The sequence below is a fragment of the Scophthalmus maximus genome, chromosome 12 (genome assembly GCF_022379125.1).
Source record: "Scophthalmus maximus strain ysfricsl-2021 chromosome 12, ASM2237912v1, whole genome shotgun sequence".
NCBI classification, from domain to species: domain Eukaryota; kingdom Metazoa; phylum Chordata; class Actinopteri; order Pleuronectiformes; family Scophthalmidae; genus Scophthalmus; species Scophthalmus maximus.
The window spans coordinates 16,369,964-16,387,823 of NC_061526.1; the positions used below are offsets into that span (position 1 = coordinate 16,369,964).

Consider the following 17,860-nt stretch of genomic DNA (forward strand, 5'->3'; position numbering starts at 1 on the left):
TTGAAAAAGTACAGTAAGTGGCATGAATCTTATCTTAAACCTAAATATGCAATATGGATTATTATATTCCGTATCTTAAATCATACACAAAAATTCACCAAAACCTGTCTACTTTGTCACTTACTCATTCACTTTTACACTTTTACAAATGACGAACATTACGTAAACCGTTTCAGTGAACTGTGAGACTTCGGAAAGCTGAGGAGAGATGGAGGAGAACGAGGGGAAGGATGCATTGCAGCCCGCCCTCTCCGTCAGTGCAGAGGAGATGCAATTAGTCGAAATGGAATAATACAATTTTTGCTGCTAAATCAGTTAGAGCACATTATTCTTTATAAGCCATGAAAAGGAGCCTGTTCACAGGAACACCTGAGAGACTGTGGGCCCTTTACTCACATGCAAGTATGCACACAGTGCTTCACAGAGACGCTAATGAGGGTTAGCTCCAGACATGTATTCTTACGTGTCCTGTCACCGGATTAGATTTGGTTACTGTATGTACAGTACAGTGCACGCGGTATCCTCAGCAATGGTGTACACCTAACGTCTTTTGCCCAGGCGCAGGCGGGGTTGTAGCGCAGATGCATTTGTGCTGCTTCATTTAGTTCCTAAGTTTCCATTGAACAGCTTCTCTTTTTTAACATACAGTGGTTAACCAGAGGCTACTGGCCAATCAACAGGCAGGGTTGAGTGTTGACTAAAGCTTAGTATGGACGTGGCCACAGAGCAACTTCAAATGAGAGGACAGGAAGGAAAGGACGCTGATTCGTGACATTGGTTTTGACTGATATTGTTTAGCCATCAACTCTTACAACGCCTGCAGTCTACGCCTGGAATTCCTTCGCATGATGGAGCGAAGTGGGTCCGCGTTTTGACCTGATCGTCCAGTTGACACGGTCGTCGTGTCTGAGATATGCTTATTGTTTCTCATGTTCGAGGTGATTTCCTGGGCCGAGAATGAACAGGATTTGCGATGTTTTAAAACGAGGAATTCTGCAAATGTTTATGACAGATTAAATGGAATACATTTGACGTGTTAGTTAGAACTCGAGGTTGCACAGAATGCATTTTCGGTGAGAAACAATGGATTTAAATATTAGTCCACAGGGCACCTTTAAGTTGAAATGCTCACATCACCAAATGTGGAATCACGGTGATGAGCGGACACAAACAAGTAAAGAAAGCAGAACAGTGGGACCTGACCTTCGGTCAGAGCTTATAGACATGTTCAAGCCAAGGACGCAAAGCTGCTGAGCGACAGTAGCAGAGCAGAGGATTGTGGGTAAACTGCTGTGAAGTGTTTGTACTCCTGAAAGGTGCACCTCATCCTTGACCCTCACTGTCCAGTGAGCTAGAACGGGATAGGCCGGTGCTCAGCGTTGCCTCTCTGAATGATGTCAGAAAACTGTCCTGTAGCCCTTAATCTCTCCCTTTGGCAGACAGTGAAAAGGAGCCCCGGTGGGCTCCGACTGTAGCCACGAAGATGAAGTCTTATTAAAATTATGCACATGATTGATTGCAAGAGAGTCACAGCTCAGCAAAGTGAAGGCCGTTCAAGCCTGGGTATGGGCCCTTAAGAAAGATTGCTCAGGATACAGACAAAGAAATCCATGATTTGCTCTATGAAAAGGAACTGTTATGGCCCTGAATCTGTTCAGTGTTTAAAATTTACATTTTAAACATATATAAAATCATAAAGTTTGACTTTATGCTTTCATGCATGTCAAAATGCACCGACTGTTTAACTGATAGTTTTCCGGGCTGTGCCATGGAAAGTCAATTAAATTGATCTGTTTATACACACTAATTGAATCTATGTTGTAATCATACAGCAGGGTCCACAGGTCTGAGACCACTTGAATGGGATGTCAGACTCTTGGACCCCACCCCACGTGTATCTCATATGATTTACATTAGATGTGATGTCTTTCTGACACATATCTCATTCCAGACAAACACCAGAAACGTGTCATTTGTCAAATGTCACATTAAAACGTAATGTGATCGGAACTTCAACATTTAGTTACTTAACTGACAGATATATAAATGAATATGAAAAAACTAGTAAGACATGTAAGGCAGTCCAAAATACTAATCTTGTTAGTCTGCACCACAGAACTAAACAGATGACCCAGATGAGCAAACCAGAGTAAGACCAAGAAGACTGGACCGTAGATTTAGCAATAAGATGGACTGAATCCCTCTGTGCTGTGAACCCATGTGAACGACCATTTGCAGTGTTTGACTCTGTCCACTCCGCAGACGTGTAGGAGAGTAAATGGTTCAATTCACTAACACGTCAGCACTTCACTTTGCGAAATGCATATGGTAATCAACTGCACAACCGGGGTCTCCGTGGTCAGGAACCTTGGGTCTGTTTGTACTCTGCTATGAAACATTTCTCTTGATTTTTCTTCCATAAATTTCCCCTATGTGAACCACGAGAAACCACTGATTGAAAAGTTAATATGACGCGGAAGCAGATAATATCATCACAGCATATTAGAGGCATTGTAGGTAAGAAGAACAGTGGAGGGGGTAACGTTCCAAGAGAAAACTGCAAATTTACAAGAAAGGAACTTCCTTTTCTCTGAAATTCAAACGGTAAAGTAACAAACACAAACTCACAAATTTATGAGGAAAAACTCAATTATTCTGTTAAATTCCTTTTTAAGGATATTATAAATTGGCAATTTGAAACTCTTTGAAATTAAAGACACAAATTTCTACGTAAAGAAGCTGATAAATTGTGGGATCATTTTTCGTTGAGGAACCACATTGCTTCACTTTGCAAGTTTAAAACAACATTCATAAAAGTCCACCGTGTAAACAGGGAATGTCCCATGCGCACACACGTTTTCACCTGGAGCCCCACCCAGAAAAATCGCCCCCGAACTTCAGTTTCAGGGGTGAGCCCGGTCCCAGAACACACACACACACACACACACACACACACACACACACACACACACAGAACACGCTCTCATGTGCCCAACTGACAGGCACGTAGAAATGGCAGTGAAAGACACTGGCAGGGACAGTAAAATGTAGGAATGGGTTCCAGCACCTTGTATTAAACAAGCATTAGGGCTTCATTTTTTAACTACCATTTATTATCAATAAGCTTATTTTTATTCCTAAGAAATAACAAAAAGATCCAGTACTTTAACAATACTGTTAATGCACTGCGTGGATAAGCAGTATAGGCCAGAGTAGTGATATTGTTAAAATCTTAACAATATCCATCCCCAGTAAAAAACTTTATGGATTTTTTCACCAGCCAGCCAATGGGGCGCCCCATTACAATTGGCCCTGGTAAGGCCAGTAGAAATATGCCTACTTGTCAGTGAGAAAGTGCAACATGGAACATGGCTGCATCGGGTGATGATGAAACATAACCTCATTCCAAACAGTACATGTTTTTTTTTTCTTTTGAGTAGGCCCATTTCATGGCTGTGTCTCCTCAAAGTCCAAATGATTATAATAATATAGTGATTCTGGGCAAAAAATCACGAGCATTTCCTTATTACTAAATCTGATTGCAAAGTATAATTTGGTTAGGGTCATCCACTGCTGGCATAACAGGCAACATGGCAAGCGGCGGTGTCTGTGGTGTGATGAGATTGATCCAACCTTGAATTTATGACTCCATAATCTGAGAGAATATCTGACTCCTGTAAATATACCTCTTTAATCTCAGAAAATTCAAATGTTTTTTCTCATGAATGTATAATTAATTAATGGATACCCCACCGGCAGTGGAGCTGATTACAGCAAGCATTTCTGTTATTATCCAGTACTTGTTGCCATTTCAGATGTTTATCTGTTACTTTTAGCGAGCTGTTCCGACTTCTCTGACCAATTTGTCATTTACCCTCAGTGGCAGCCATAGTGTTCAGATGTTAACGCTGACTCGATATGTGGACATATTTACCTCTATTTTCCTTCATAATGAGAGATGGGGCACTTTGTTGGTGGTGAGTGTCATTCTAGTTTTTAAACAAATCATTGTTTTCTATTCATAAAAATAGAAATCATGTATTCCCTGGCAACTGTCACAGTGCCTAAATGGAGTGGTTTCCAATATTTAGTAAATATGGAATGATTTCAGTGTGTATAGTCCCGACAAACTTTGTGCAGATCTTAAGATAACTGCAAATAAAAATAGTTTTAATTAAGATTCATCTGAACTTCAGTCTCTGGCAACTGGACAGTGTGAAGATCAAAATCTGCAGCTCCTCTGACCTTTTAAGTTTAACATGGCTCCAAAAAGAGGACCCTACTCTCCCTGACCAACATGAAGAGCATTTGTGGTCTAAATTTACAATCCACGGCTCAAAAGCTTTTGGTGGACATATATTGATTACTCCCCCCTCCTTTAACTTGATTATGTGAAATTAAATAATGCAATAGCTGTTTAATGAGAACTAAGCAGAAAATCAAATCAACTTTGACCTTACCCGAACTAATGGTTTGTGCCGTGGACAAAGAGCCGTTTGTTGGCTCTATCCGGCTATATTTGTGTCCCTGCTGTTTGAACGGTTCGGAGTGCCGATGCTCCTCTTCCCACCAATGCAGGAGAGGGAGACCAAGAATGGAAGAAAGGGGGTTGGGGGGGTGAAAGGTAAAGGCCGGACAAACTCTTGCTTTTATCACATGCATGTATAATCAGGTTTTATACGGACCTGCGTTTAGATCATGTCGTTACTTATAAAGTGCTTCGGTCCCTATCGGCTTGAATCTCTGTTCTTTGGGTAACACTGTGACAACATACGATATTTTCTAGAACTGTCCCCCCAAACAGATACCATGTTTTTGTTTTTATAAATACATTGCGCAGCTTGAGTACATACTACCTTGTTATTTTTTTATATCTCAGTGTAGGAGACATTATGTTTTTCACCTTGTCTGTCTGTCCAATTCTCGTGAGGCGATATCTCAGAAACACCCTGAAGCAGTTACTCCAACCTTCACTTGGACTGAAGTATGAACTTATCAGAATTAGGTGTTACAATACAATACTCACAATACACAATTTCTGTCATACTTTAACAATTCATACGCTGATACTGACAAAATGCACTTAATACCTGGAACTGAACTGGTCAATTTGGTCGTCAAAGGTTCATGGTCAACGTCACTTTGACCTCAGCGATTTGACATTTGGTTTTAACTCCACAATTCACATGCTAATTATGACATAATACACCTAATCCATTTGATTTGACTTCCTTCAAAGTCGTCACTCCGAGTTTTCAGGTTGTCCGACCGTCTGTCCTTCCTGAGGGGATATTTCTTCAGATTTGGCACAAATGTTCACGAATGTTCACGATATTGGTGGTCAAAGTTCAGGGTAACGGTGACCTCAACACATTGGTCATACCTCAAGTTTGAATGGTCGGCAAAGGAACTGAACTACGGGGCGTAAACCATTTTTAAAATACCTCCAGCCAAACGCTGGATGGAGATGGAGATTTCTGCCCTTTTTTTTGTTGACAAATCAATGTCAGTATTAATTTTTCAAAATGTCTGTATTTCTTTTTTCGCCCCCTTTATTGGATGATACTGCTCCGCCAGCCTCCCTCTCTCATCACTTCAGTTGCCAGTCTTGGAAAATTGAATAATTAGCTGTGGAAGCCCTGAGTTCAATTAATTTTCTCCATCATTTACTCACTGGCAGTTCCAAGTGTGTTAAAGAGTGTCTGCCATAGACTACCATGCCTAAAAGTTTTAACCAACGTAAAAAGCTCCACAATTAACTGGGGACTGATCATTCGCCAACTTAAGACACAGAACTTGAATGGCAGGAAACAATAATTGAACACACCACCAAGCATGAATTCTCCAAAATCTGCTGTTCTGTCCTCTTGTCATGCGATGCGACATGATGATATGCAATGCAAATGTTCACTCTGTTGATGCTCATGGAACCCAGTGCTCTGTGAAAGGTAAAGGAAATCGATCTGACCTTCATTTTTTGGGAAAACCAGTCAAATTTGTTTGACCTTGATCCTTATGCATTTGAGCTGTTGCAAATTGTGAGCGGAGTTAGTTCACAGTAACACCCCTTTTTGTGTGTGTGTTTTTAGCCTCCTCAAAGTCCATGAGGGCATCCTGTGCTTAGGAAAAACTTAAAGATTTAGAGCAAGTCCCACCATACCATGATCTAAACTTATTCTTCCACTTCTTTCCCCTTTGCTCTCTCCCTCTATCGCCATCTAAACGTGCCTCATACCGTTCCCTCTCTGCCTATCTGGTAATCTGTATCAGTTTCTCCATCTCTGGTTATGGCAATAATCTGATGTGCAGGCAGAGAAGGCACCTGTGCGAGGCTAACGTGAGACGACACCGATCTTTTCATCACAATGGGGAGCCCCACAGACCAAAAGACTCACTTAAAAGGCGTATTTCAGGGTATTAATTGCTTGACATGGCTCACCCAGGTATGGGAAACCTTTCGGGTGGCAATTAAAGGACTAGAAGAGAGGAGGGGGGAAAAAAGCAACCTGCGCTGTAGTCGGCCAAGAGGATGGCTGAAATATTTCAGTGTGTAACAAGCGGCGAGGTATTTCTTACAAAATCACGTGTCGTGAGCAGACAAAGTTATGGTAATTAAGTTAACCACCCCTCCTTCCCCCCCTCGCTCTTTCATGGTGTGTCTGGTTCTGTACGTGGGCGGGAGTGATTTCACATGACCAGGGGTTTTCACTCCAAAACTACACTCCTTGGCTTTGACAGTTATCAGCAAATGAAGTTTGCGAGACAAAAGACAAAAAGCAAAGAGAAGGAGAGCCACAGACAGATAAACAGAGAGACGGGCGCCCTGAAGTGAACTGATGGTGAATCATCCTAATCATCCGTGCCGATGTTGTATCATACCATGAAAATTTGAATTGACCTCACATGCCGTTATAAGGAAAAAGCCATCTGGAGGTCTGACATTATGGAATGTACAAGTGCCAGGAAGAAGACTCTAACGTGTCCTGTTATATGACCTCCTTTTCTGCTGTTAGAGAATGAACGCACAGATTTTTTTGTATCAACAGCAGAGTTTAATATTTGTTTTTAATGTAAAATTGAAGTTCTCACAGTTTCTCCTGATGTATGATTTGATGAGTGTTCTGTTAAATTCCAACATAATATGAAGTGATATTTTACCATATTGCCATTTAGGTAGTTGCCCAAATTCACAATCACTGAAAATGACGAATGTCCAAAACGTCAGCTTATCGTGAATTTATAAGAAAAGAACATCCCTGTTCTCGGTGGACAAACAAGTGCATATTTTATATTTAACACAAATGAATATAAAATTCTCTGCAAGGTGATCAGGAAATTTCGAGATCTTTGGAGGTTTTCACTGGACATCGACACAATGTTATCTGACTTAAACATAATGAATTTACAATGGAGAAAAATGGCTAAATCTTTTTTTAGGATAATAATTACAATTATTATTTAAAAAAAGAGTCTCCATCCATTCCTCCCACAGGTGCCCAGGTGCCTCTTTTATCTCATTCTCATACGTAACTGTCGTCACTGTCCCTGTACAGCAATCTGCAACAAGGCCGCTCTTTATCTGAGCCATTCAGACAGGCGAAACGTATTGTTTGAAAATTTTGATTTGTGAAATCAAAAGAAACGTAGTTGCTAATTATTTGATTCAGTTACGTTGTATGCCATCCTTAATATAACCATAACTGTCATTGAAAATCACCAACATTATTAGTACAATTTTATACTGCAATATTGTTTAACTCCGAAGCCGTAGCAGATATTCTCTACATTGACTGTCACTTGGTCGCATCGGCGGACATTTGCAGTGTTTACTGCTCAAAGTATCACCACAGCAGTACGTGTGTATTAGCTGCACTTACCTGTCCGTACCAGTTATATTCCAGCATCGTGACGACACTTGTAGCATAACAGATGCAATAAAAGCTGTACTCGTAAAGCTGTCGCACGACTGAAAACCGACTTAAAAGTTGTGGCCTGTTGCTCTCATCCCAGCGCAACTACACAACTGTTGCTTCGCCCTGTGTGGAATTGATGTCGTCAGGACTTTGGGGGGCCAGGCAAACGCTAAGCCATTGCACACATTTTTGTACACATGCATTGGCAAGCATAGACACACACACACACACACACACACACACACACACTCTCCTGTTGAATTTTGGCACTCCCAGGGCTTACGACCTGTTGATAATGACCCTGAACCCATTATTTTGAGTCAATGAATTGAAAGAAATAGGGCAAAGAATGAAAGCCACAGGGCCAATTAACGGCATTCTTTGATGTATTACCCTCGCTCGCCACTCAACCAGACCGCGCTGCGCCTTTTGTCTTTATCCCCTCTGTTATTCATTAATTATTCTGAGCGGGGTCAGAGTTCGTGTGGCTAATTGTGCAGACCGTCTCTCTTTGAGGATGGCAAAAGATTCGCCCAACACTGACACTCCCCCTGACTGTGCCCAGCCACCTTGAATTATGCCAATTATTCCAACTCTTTGATTCCCCCCCCCCCTTCTCTCTGTTCTATCATTGTACTAAGCTCTATCTCTCCCCCACCTCCTCTGACTCTTCACAGATTAGTCTCAATCACTGGAATCTCTCTCTCTCTCTCTCTCTGTCACACACGCACTTGCGCATACACAGAACGAAAAATGTAGTACTTTGACGAGGATCGGGGTATTTGAGGTGCACTCAGGGCATTTAGGGGCTTCCTCGGGTTAAACTGTAGCTGATCACTGTCAGATCATTGTAAACCTCACGCCACATTCTTACAATATGGATTATGGCCATATTTGTCTGGCCTTTGTTCTGTCTTAATCGAAGATTGATGATTAATAACGGACTAACATGAAATGCATAGGAATTTACTGACAAAAACAAGGCTTGACTAATTCAAATTTGAGTCAAAAGCCGAAGGACTGAGATAAGGTGCCAAAATCAACACGACTGTGTGAAACAGTTATCTCGTTTCATAATAAAATAATTGTCGGTCTCTTAACTCAGTGCTAGTCCTGTAAAAAGCTAGATTACATCAGCGTTGTCACTTCCAGTAAGAAGTCAATTTTCCCCTTAGTCCCTTTGTTGCCGATTTCTTTCATGACAGAAGGCCACGGAAGATCAGCCTATGCTAAAAAGTCTATGCTAACCCTTCGTCTCTCAATTCCTCTTGGATGTGTTGTCTTCAAAGGGGGTCCCATGTAGCACCTCTCGCTATGGGCCCCTGAAAGGTTAGGTCCTCAGGCCGTGTCTGTGTCACTGACGCCACTGGCTAAACACTGTGTCCTACTCTGATCTCCTTAATTTGCCGTGTATGTGTGTGTGGCTGTGTGAGGCTTTGCCTATCACAACTGCTCATCTTGTCTTCCATACGGGAACAAAGGGGCCGAGATGTTAACAAAGGGCGTTGATAAGATCATGCAGTAGCCACAAGCCAAAAAACAAGAAGGATTCAATGAGGTGACAAGCTTTTTGATTCTTTTTAAGGCCTAGCCTGCCATTCTCTGCTGTCTTTGAGCTTAAGGAAGCTTCAATAGATTATATCTTCTGGTTGCTTTCTTACCAGGAAGTTTTTGATGGAAGTAAAGATATCTTTAAAGTAATTGAGAATAGAGAAAGTGATTTGACTTTTTATGTCCCATAACTTTCTTTTGACTTTTATGTCCCATAACAAGTCAAAGAAAGTTAGATATATTTGCAGCACACATCCTCTGCTTTTTTGTGTGTGCTGTATGGACAAGACAACACGAGTCAAAGCAGTTTCCTTGTTTTAGAATGACAATTTCATTGGAAAAAATCACATTACCCCTATGATGTGCTTAATGAATGTAATGTCCCTCTGTTATGACTTTCCAAAACCCACTGCACATGCTGACATTCAGACAAATGTTGCGAGACTGAGATCAAATTTTCTAATGCTTTAAACCACATAATTTTTTTTCATTTCCTCTGCCACTTTGCCAGAACATTGTTCCGCTAATGTTCCCTGTGATGTGACAGTGTATTTACGTGACAGGCGTAATTCTTTAAGTGCATCCCTGCTCAAGCTCTCACACACGCAGATAAATGCAGTTATCTTTCATCGAGATTACAGGTTCTGTTTTGATCTAATATTCGCGGACACACAATGGACCTCCTCAAACGTCGCACGGTTTATTACAAATGGATCGTAGACACACAAACACACTAGGGGTTCCCGAATACCAATTGTGTTGTTCTTGTTACCTCCTCTGAGCTTATCTAGCCTCCAGGGATACCTCCAGCCCACTCCCTCCCTCTTTCTTAAATACAGATCCCCAAACCCAGCTGGAAGCCTCTACTGGTCCCAACACACAGTCCCTGTTTACCCCTCACTAACACGAGTACACACACTAACACGAGTACTCCCTACACATTGTACCTTTTTTGCCCCCTTTTGAATCCTATTAGTGTGTAAACTCAGTTTAACTGAAAAAGACTGTCGACTTCACTCAATTAGGCCTAAAAGGATTATGTTGCTGGTATGGGCCTGGAGGTTTAAATAGGAATGGAATTTTGGCAGACACCTGCTCCATCCACTGCATTAATCTTATAAAGGCTATGGAGTATGCAGGGGCCCCGGTGATGACCAGGGTTGAATGGTTGAATGAATGGCTGTACTAGGTGCATGGGTATTAGCCCGGATGACATTAGTACCAGAAGAAAGGTGGCCCAGTGGTCAAAGAAAGAGATCAGTGTAGCAAAAGGTTGCAGGTATAGTAGCCAACATGCATGTTGTTGGAACAAAGCACTTCATCTACTTCAGGACAGAGTCGTGACATTCTGTTACTGTAGAACTAAAAAGTAAATTTTAATCCAATTTTACAATTTATCAATAGGGAATCAAATTGTGACATTATGACCAATGTCACATCAAGCGACCTTGTTACACACTACTGACTTCAGTCAAGTACCCGGCCCTAGCTTGAACAGGGAAAATTTGCACTTGCATAAGAGAACTCGCAAGAGAACTCGCAAGAGAACTCGCAAGCTTTTTCAACTTCCCTGTATGGGTATCATGACAAATTCACGCTATATTGTACAGATTGTTAGATGATTAATAAATATCTATTTCAGGCTTAAATTCCATTTATCTGGTGTAACTACAAGGGTGCAATACAACATTAGCTTCCATTTTCTCTTAGATACTCAGAAACACACGCTGTTTATCCATACAGTCACAAGTAAAATCTTGCCACCCAAGTCCAATTAACCTCTGTGAGAAATGTCAGAAGGAGCATGGCCAAAAACACTGCCATGGTAAAGGAAGGTGTTAATGTAAAGAGATGGGGATAGATAAGAGCGGGAGTAAAGAGTAGGGGGCATGATGAGGCCCGTGTTGTTAAGATAATTACTAAGTCATTGTCTCTTAATACAGGGAGACAAATGGTCCTTTTACCATATCAGTGATTACTTTACTGCTTGATCTTATCCACATAAAACCTAATCACTTGAACACATATTCCATCCACCTACGTGAAATATATATATATATATATAAAAAAACATTTTGTAGTGTTATTTCAGGATTTGTCTTTGTATAAAGCAGACATGCAATGGACTATGATTGTGCTTACAGTCTGTATAAATAAGTTTATTGTTGAATTAAAGTACTGAGTGGCCACACATCATCTACTGGATAGCACAACATAAAGTAGCTCAAGAAAAGTAGAAACACAAGGACAGCAAGACCATATAAGTGACCTTAAAAACTGGTCAAGAACAAAAAAAACGAGTTCCAAGTAATGGAAACATTAAAAAGCTGTAATGGCAAAGGAGCAATCAGGTTTTCAATCTAAACTTGGACAAATCAATTGGAGCCAATCCAAGGCACCAGACAGGCTCCTGAGGTAGAGGTTATACAGTTTATAACAATAATGCCCAAAATAATTTGGAGGAATAGAGATCTAATTAATTAGTGAATGGAATTTTGGTATTAACAAATGGCAATCTCTGACTATCTATACCAGTCTGAATGGAAAAGACCTGAATGCAATGCATTGCATCTGCCCATTAAATATATGCAAGCATTCCTGGTAGATTACCTTGTAACATGAATACCATATTTTTTTAGTGTTTTCCAGTTTAAGATCATGGTTTTGCTTAAACGTTGAGAAGTATGTGTCTCAACATTGTTAAAACGTTGTAATAAAATGCTGCCAGTTCCTCATAATAACCATGATTATGAAAGCAAAGGAAACACATTGTCAATGAAGAGTTTACTGTTGTGTTCAGTATCAACATTTTCTTCATAATGTAAAATGAAAATATATAATCCAGTCAGAATTATGTTTCCTTCAAAATATGTTGGCTGTTGCAAATTAAATATACAGTATGAATGTGATATCTAGGAGACACGATTGCTGGGCATTTTTAGGAAGCCACCCCTATTACTCTGGGTGACCAATGTCACACTTGGAATGTAAATCAACCAATTACGTCGTTGGATGTGCAAGGCCACACAACATATTGTTGAAAATGGATCAATCACTGTAAATTAGCAGAAATGCTTTCATGTATCTCAACTATATTTGCAGTTTAAATGGCAACAAAAACAAGCTTCTATCTAAAATGCAACTTTTTCTTTACCTGCTCACACACTAACAGCATTAGTCAGTGCCATACTTATGTTTCTAAATGTATAACCAGATGGTAACAAACGTCCTAGAGGGTAGTCTATCCTATTCGTTACTAATCACCATTCTTCCCAGGAGTGTCATGCCAAGTCTCATACCAACACCTCACAATGTCTTTCCCGGAGGTCTCTCTGGATGCTGTGAATAGCTATCTTGGTGGCCTTGAAACCCCCCCAACCAGCACCCCCACCTCCAGGGATTATGATATGTTTTATCCAGAAGTGGTCTGTGTTTTTGTTCTGTGTGTCAATTATCGAGACAGTCTGATGGCTTGATCTCTGCTGTTGTAAGGACAATCGTGTAGGAAGAGGTCAGGGGTGAGCTGGAGGGGTGGTGATGTGTGTGTTGTTAGGATGGAGTTATGGCCAATGTGAGACACTAAAGAATCAAACGTGAGGCTTTAAGAGGGCTGTTCTGTCTAATCCTATTACTGTCTTAAATAACTCTTTCATAACAGAAGAGGTCAGGGGAAAGCCCTCTGTGGAAAAAAATCACTCTGAAACAATTCCAAATTCAAATGGAGCAAATGTCACCAATGCTGCGAAGCAGACTGATGAATGGCTGAAGAAGATCGAGAAATTCAGACTCTCCGGTAAATTTAAGGCCTGGCTGTCAAAATGTGGCCTTCTGCCCAGGTGTCTTTGGTTTTGAGTTCTGTGTGACCGCTGTGAGGCACATTGAGAGGACTTGAGGAAGGCCGGCAGTTATCTTTAACACAAAGACCAAGGCCTTATCTGCGGCAAACTGCCAGGACATGGGTCAACATGAGAAGGGGGCTGCAGTTACCACAGCGGGTAAACACAGCACTCCATCTGGACATTGTATTATGGTCATCTGTGACCAGAAAATTATTCTAGTTACGCCGACAGTGCCATGGGTGACGGTATGCAAAGAGGCCCTGTAAAGCGCCGTGTGTACCAGGCCTTAGTTCAGGCGTGCAAAGACAAAATGGATGACAGGCATGGCTGTTCCTTATGGAGATTTGCTGTACAGGTAACGTCATAAGGTCACTGTAGGATGCACCCCAACAGGTGTATATCACCATGTAGATGCACGTAGATCTATTCATTTGATTATTCATTTGTAGTGAAGAGTCTTCTTGCCCACCGTGGCACTTCTGAGCTCCAAGAGACCGTATTATTGAATTCAAGAAAAGAATGTTTCCTCACTTACAGCTTTTTTAAAAAAGAAAAAGCCTTATTCACTTACGTCTTAACTGCATTGCGTTACCTACGTATAGTTCAGCTTTTATATTTTATGCTCCAGCACAGTGTTCCATCCATCTGAATTATTACACAGGACTCCTGTCTCTATTCCTTCACTCATGCGTGCACCCAGTCCAGCAGGCAACCAGCGGTCCAGCCGGCCCAGGCGCTCAGCCAGTCCAGATGGGTGGTCCAGACCGATCACCGCTGCTCTCGCAAGCTTTGGCCTGCCACAGTCCCTGCTGCCCCAACACCCTCCTCTTGTTTTCTTTCCTTTGCTCGCTCCCTGTCTCATGCATTCCTCTTATTTCTTCTTCTCTCTTCTTTCACACCAGCCATGACTAAATCTTTACTTGACTCCCATCAATTTCTCCCTTACCATTTCCACCTGTGCACAGGGTTAGGGTTGGCAACAGCGTGAGCTCCTCTTTCGCGCAGTTTTTGACCGTTTGCCGCCGCACACACCATCTCATTTCTCTTGACATCTGTCACTTAGATGTAGTTGACCTTGTGGGTGAACCGAGAAAGGTTTGTTTTCGTCAGTGTTAGTCATTTGATCACACTTTTAAATCGTCAATGAAAATTTCCACAGCACAAAACGATGGGTCGTCACAGTTAATGGTTTTAAATGATATTTTGCCGTAACAAGATTGCATTTCATAGGACAGAATGCATTTGTCAAACCACTGCATTCATATTTGATTGCCACAGTACAAGCTGTACCAGCTGGCCAGTTGAATTTGTGGATATTTCCGCAACAACACACCAACGTCTTGTGTTTCCACCATGACTCACAGGCTTTACAAGGGGTATTAGACAAAAATACATAGAGTTGTATCAGAACACACATTAAGGGCCTAATATGCACTGTTTGTGCAATTAAAGGAAGTAGACAGAGGATAATAATAAGCACACAGTAATCTTTATCACAAAGAACCTTCAGAGTGTAGAGCTACCCTTTTACGTGATTCTCCACAGAAAGTTGACCATTTCAGCAACTTCCAACAGTGTGGATTTTATCGCCACATTAGGTCGGGTAGAGGCAAAGGACTCTACCACGTCGCCTCCACCTGTATCTACATAACCACCCATCCTCTTGTATTGAAGGGGGGAGCTTGTACCTTGAGGCATTTATTGACTGCACACAAACACACACTCACACATCACACACAAGACCAGCTTTAGCACATGAAAGGCCTCCTAAAGAAGTGGAAAGACATAGTGCAACAATGCTTTGAAGTCTATCAGTCATCCATCTAATGTAGGGATGTTTTCTGTTCCTCCTCCTCTAAAAGTCTGATTCATATCTCCCCTTCCAGAAATCCCCGCCCTGAAGCCAAAGGAGACATCCGATCTGGGAGTTACTTGATTTTCTCACAATAGCCCAAACATACAAAATTCAGCCTCACTTTTGCATCAAAGCAACGCGTGAACATAGATGTGATTCCCAGATGAGGCCTGCAATCGTTGCGCAATCTATACACAACAGCACACAGCGGCAAATTTCACACAACCTCGAATTGCATACAGTTGCCAGTTATGGCTCAGCGTGCACATTGTGTTGGGTCTTTAATTGCCCACGTGGGCAGAATTCCTTAAGAAATGAGCCCGAAAAAACACAGAGTTTATTCAATTAAACAACGACAACGTACACACAAACCATGCCAGTGTGCATCAGTGGAAGATGTCAGAAGATGCATGTAACCACTGAGAGTTGCTTTTTGGAAAAAAAAAAAAAATTAAGATAGCAATAAAATACGCAGTTTTCTTCTACAGTGATCAGATCCTTTTTCACTAGGCTCGTAAAGGTGTGATGAATAGAGTACAATGTGTCATTGATGTTAACATGCAGAAGAGAGGAGGAGGTTCACCAGAGGAGGCCTGCTGTGTTTACGACCTGATTGGGTTTCATATTTATGACAGCTGATGTATTTGACGGGGCTCTGTCATTAAGCGGGTGACATGATGTTGTCAACATGTGACTTCTTTTTTTTTACCTGTCAGTTAAGCAATTACCAGTGATGATATACGGGCTATTAGGGGGAAGCATCGGGGCAAGAAAAAGACCCATTGATAGTGGGTCTCCTAAACTGGAGGTGTTAGTTGTTTGTGTTGAGATTGCAGTTCTTTGTGTGATTGCCATATAAATGTAATGTGAAGAGATATAGAGGAACAAAGGGAGTTCAATTTACAAAAGCAAACACAGGGCATACCTACTATAGGCATACTATATATATATAATGAGTTTTTCTGATCTTCAGAATCAAATTCCCTTGAAACAAAATATCTGTAATGCCCCTTTAAGTTTGTCCGATACTGTGAATGAATGGCTGAAAATCAATTGAATGGTTTCTTAAATTGGAAATCAGCTATATGATACTGTTATATATGTTGATAATTTTTTTCTACTACAGCGTTGTTTGCCAGTTAGTCAGTCCACCACTTTGGTGCCGAACTGAATTATCTCAAAAATCAATGATGGATTTTAATGATATTTTTTGAAGACAATCATTTCCCCAAAAGAAAGCTCCCCGGCTTTTCTGATTGTTTTGAATTTCCAGGAAATTTGAAATTTCAAGAATATACATTCAATTCATTTTCCCCCCATGAACAATTGTGAAAACGTATTCATTTACAGCCATCATCGGTTTAAAATTTCAATCTGTTTTTGGTGTATGAGTAGATATCTATAAACTACCTACCTTCCATTTGTTTTGGAATTGGTGCCAAACCGGGGATTGTGCTCTCGAGTGGGCTCCGCTGTAGGCAAGCTGGGTTGGAGATTGATGAACAGTGGTGCTGGGATGAGGGGGATAGAACTGAGGCCAGCTATGCGGATATGGTCCAGAATTATACAAACGCTGTCCGCCATCGCTCTGACTAATCCCCCACTGGTTGATTGGGCTGGAGCACGGCCGGAACATTTCTTACAACTCAAATCTGTAAGCAAAAGAAAACAAAAAAATAACCATTAGCTAGGAAGTTAACTAATTATGTAATGAAATTGTTATATTATCTTTATTAAATCATGATGTGCTCTTGAATTTTCCCAGTGGATAACTTGTCACGGAGAGGGAAGCGAGAGGGCAGAAGGGAGATGGATGGATGTGGTTGTGTGTGTCAGCGCATTTGCAGTTTTGCTTGGATTCACTGTATGTTGATTAGTAGAAACTGTGTTCCGCAGTTGTGTTGCCATGGTTTGTCTGGTTTGTTTTTCATGAAAGCTGCCAAGTTTCTTATAAACACACGAGGAAACCGGAACATTGTAGATTTTCAACCACAGTGGTACATATTCATCAAAGGGCGGTATGTCTCTCATGTCCACACTACTTACTGATGTTCCCTGTAACCATGTGTGGCAGAATCCTTTTCTTCTGCCTCCAACTGACGTATTTACCATCAATGGAAGCCCAAGGATGTAAACCATATTGACTTTGCCTGAGCGCCCCCTTTTTCCTTTTTTTTTCTCCAACCCTCTGCCAGGGAGCCTCGCTGTCTGCTGTCGGGCTTGAGAACTTTCCCAAAGAAAGTTGCCTGCAAGTGCATTAGATGGGGAGAAGTCATCAACAGCCAACGGTCCCGACGGGAGCCAAGGACACAGTTAGCACTTCATATCTAAATTACAATATTTGAGTGCAAATTAGCTGTCACTGTAACTGGAGTACTAATGGCGAATACATGCAAAATAGGACAAGCAGAACTGGTCGAACACGAAAAGAAGGTGGGCAAAGGGAAAGCGAATGTGTGTGATTTTAATCTTGGTGTCTAGTTTTCCGACCTCTCTTTCGTCTTTCCCCTCTCCCCTTATGCGGGAGGTTAATTGGCGAGGCATATGGGCGCCTGGCTGTCCAAGCATGGTGCAAACACAGTGTTTAATTGCCTATATTCTGTCACCAACAGTACAGAATCCCTGAATCCCAGAATTCACCAGGCAGTTCTGGGCCCCATGTAATAATGTGTAGATGACGTGGAGCGGGGAATGGGAAAAAA

The 17,860-nt window shown here is 41.4% G+C and overlaps 2 protein-coding genes across 2 annotated transcripts in view; one reads left to right on the forward strand and one right to left on the reverse strand.

Annotated features, from left to right (window-relative positions):
* Nucleotides 1-17,860, forward strand: part of LOC118285910 (aldo-keto reductase family 1 member B1-like) — a 72,671-nt gene that overhangs the window by 38,768 nt on the left and 16,043 nt on the right. The window lies entirely within an intron of this gene.
* tfec (transcription factor EC) overlaps nt 1-17,860 on the reverse strand; it is a 39,316-nt gene that overhangs the window by 15,697 nt on the left and 5,759 nt on the right. The window contains exon 2 of the mRNA XM_035609746.2: nt 16,573-16,810. Within this exon, the coding sequence (XP_035465639.2) occupies nt 16,573-16,794 (222 nt within the window). The 5' untranslated portion in view covers nt 16,795-16,810. The remainder of the gene's footprint in view (nt 1-16,572; nt 16,811-17,860) is intronic.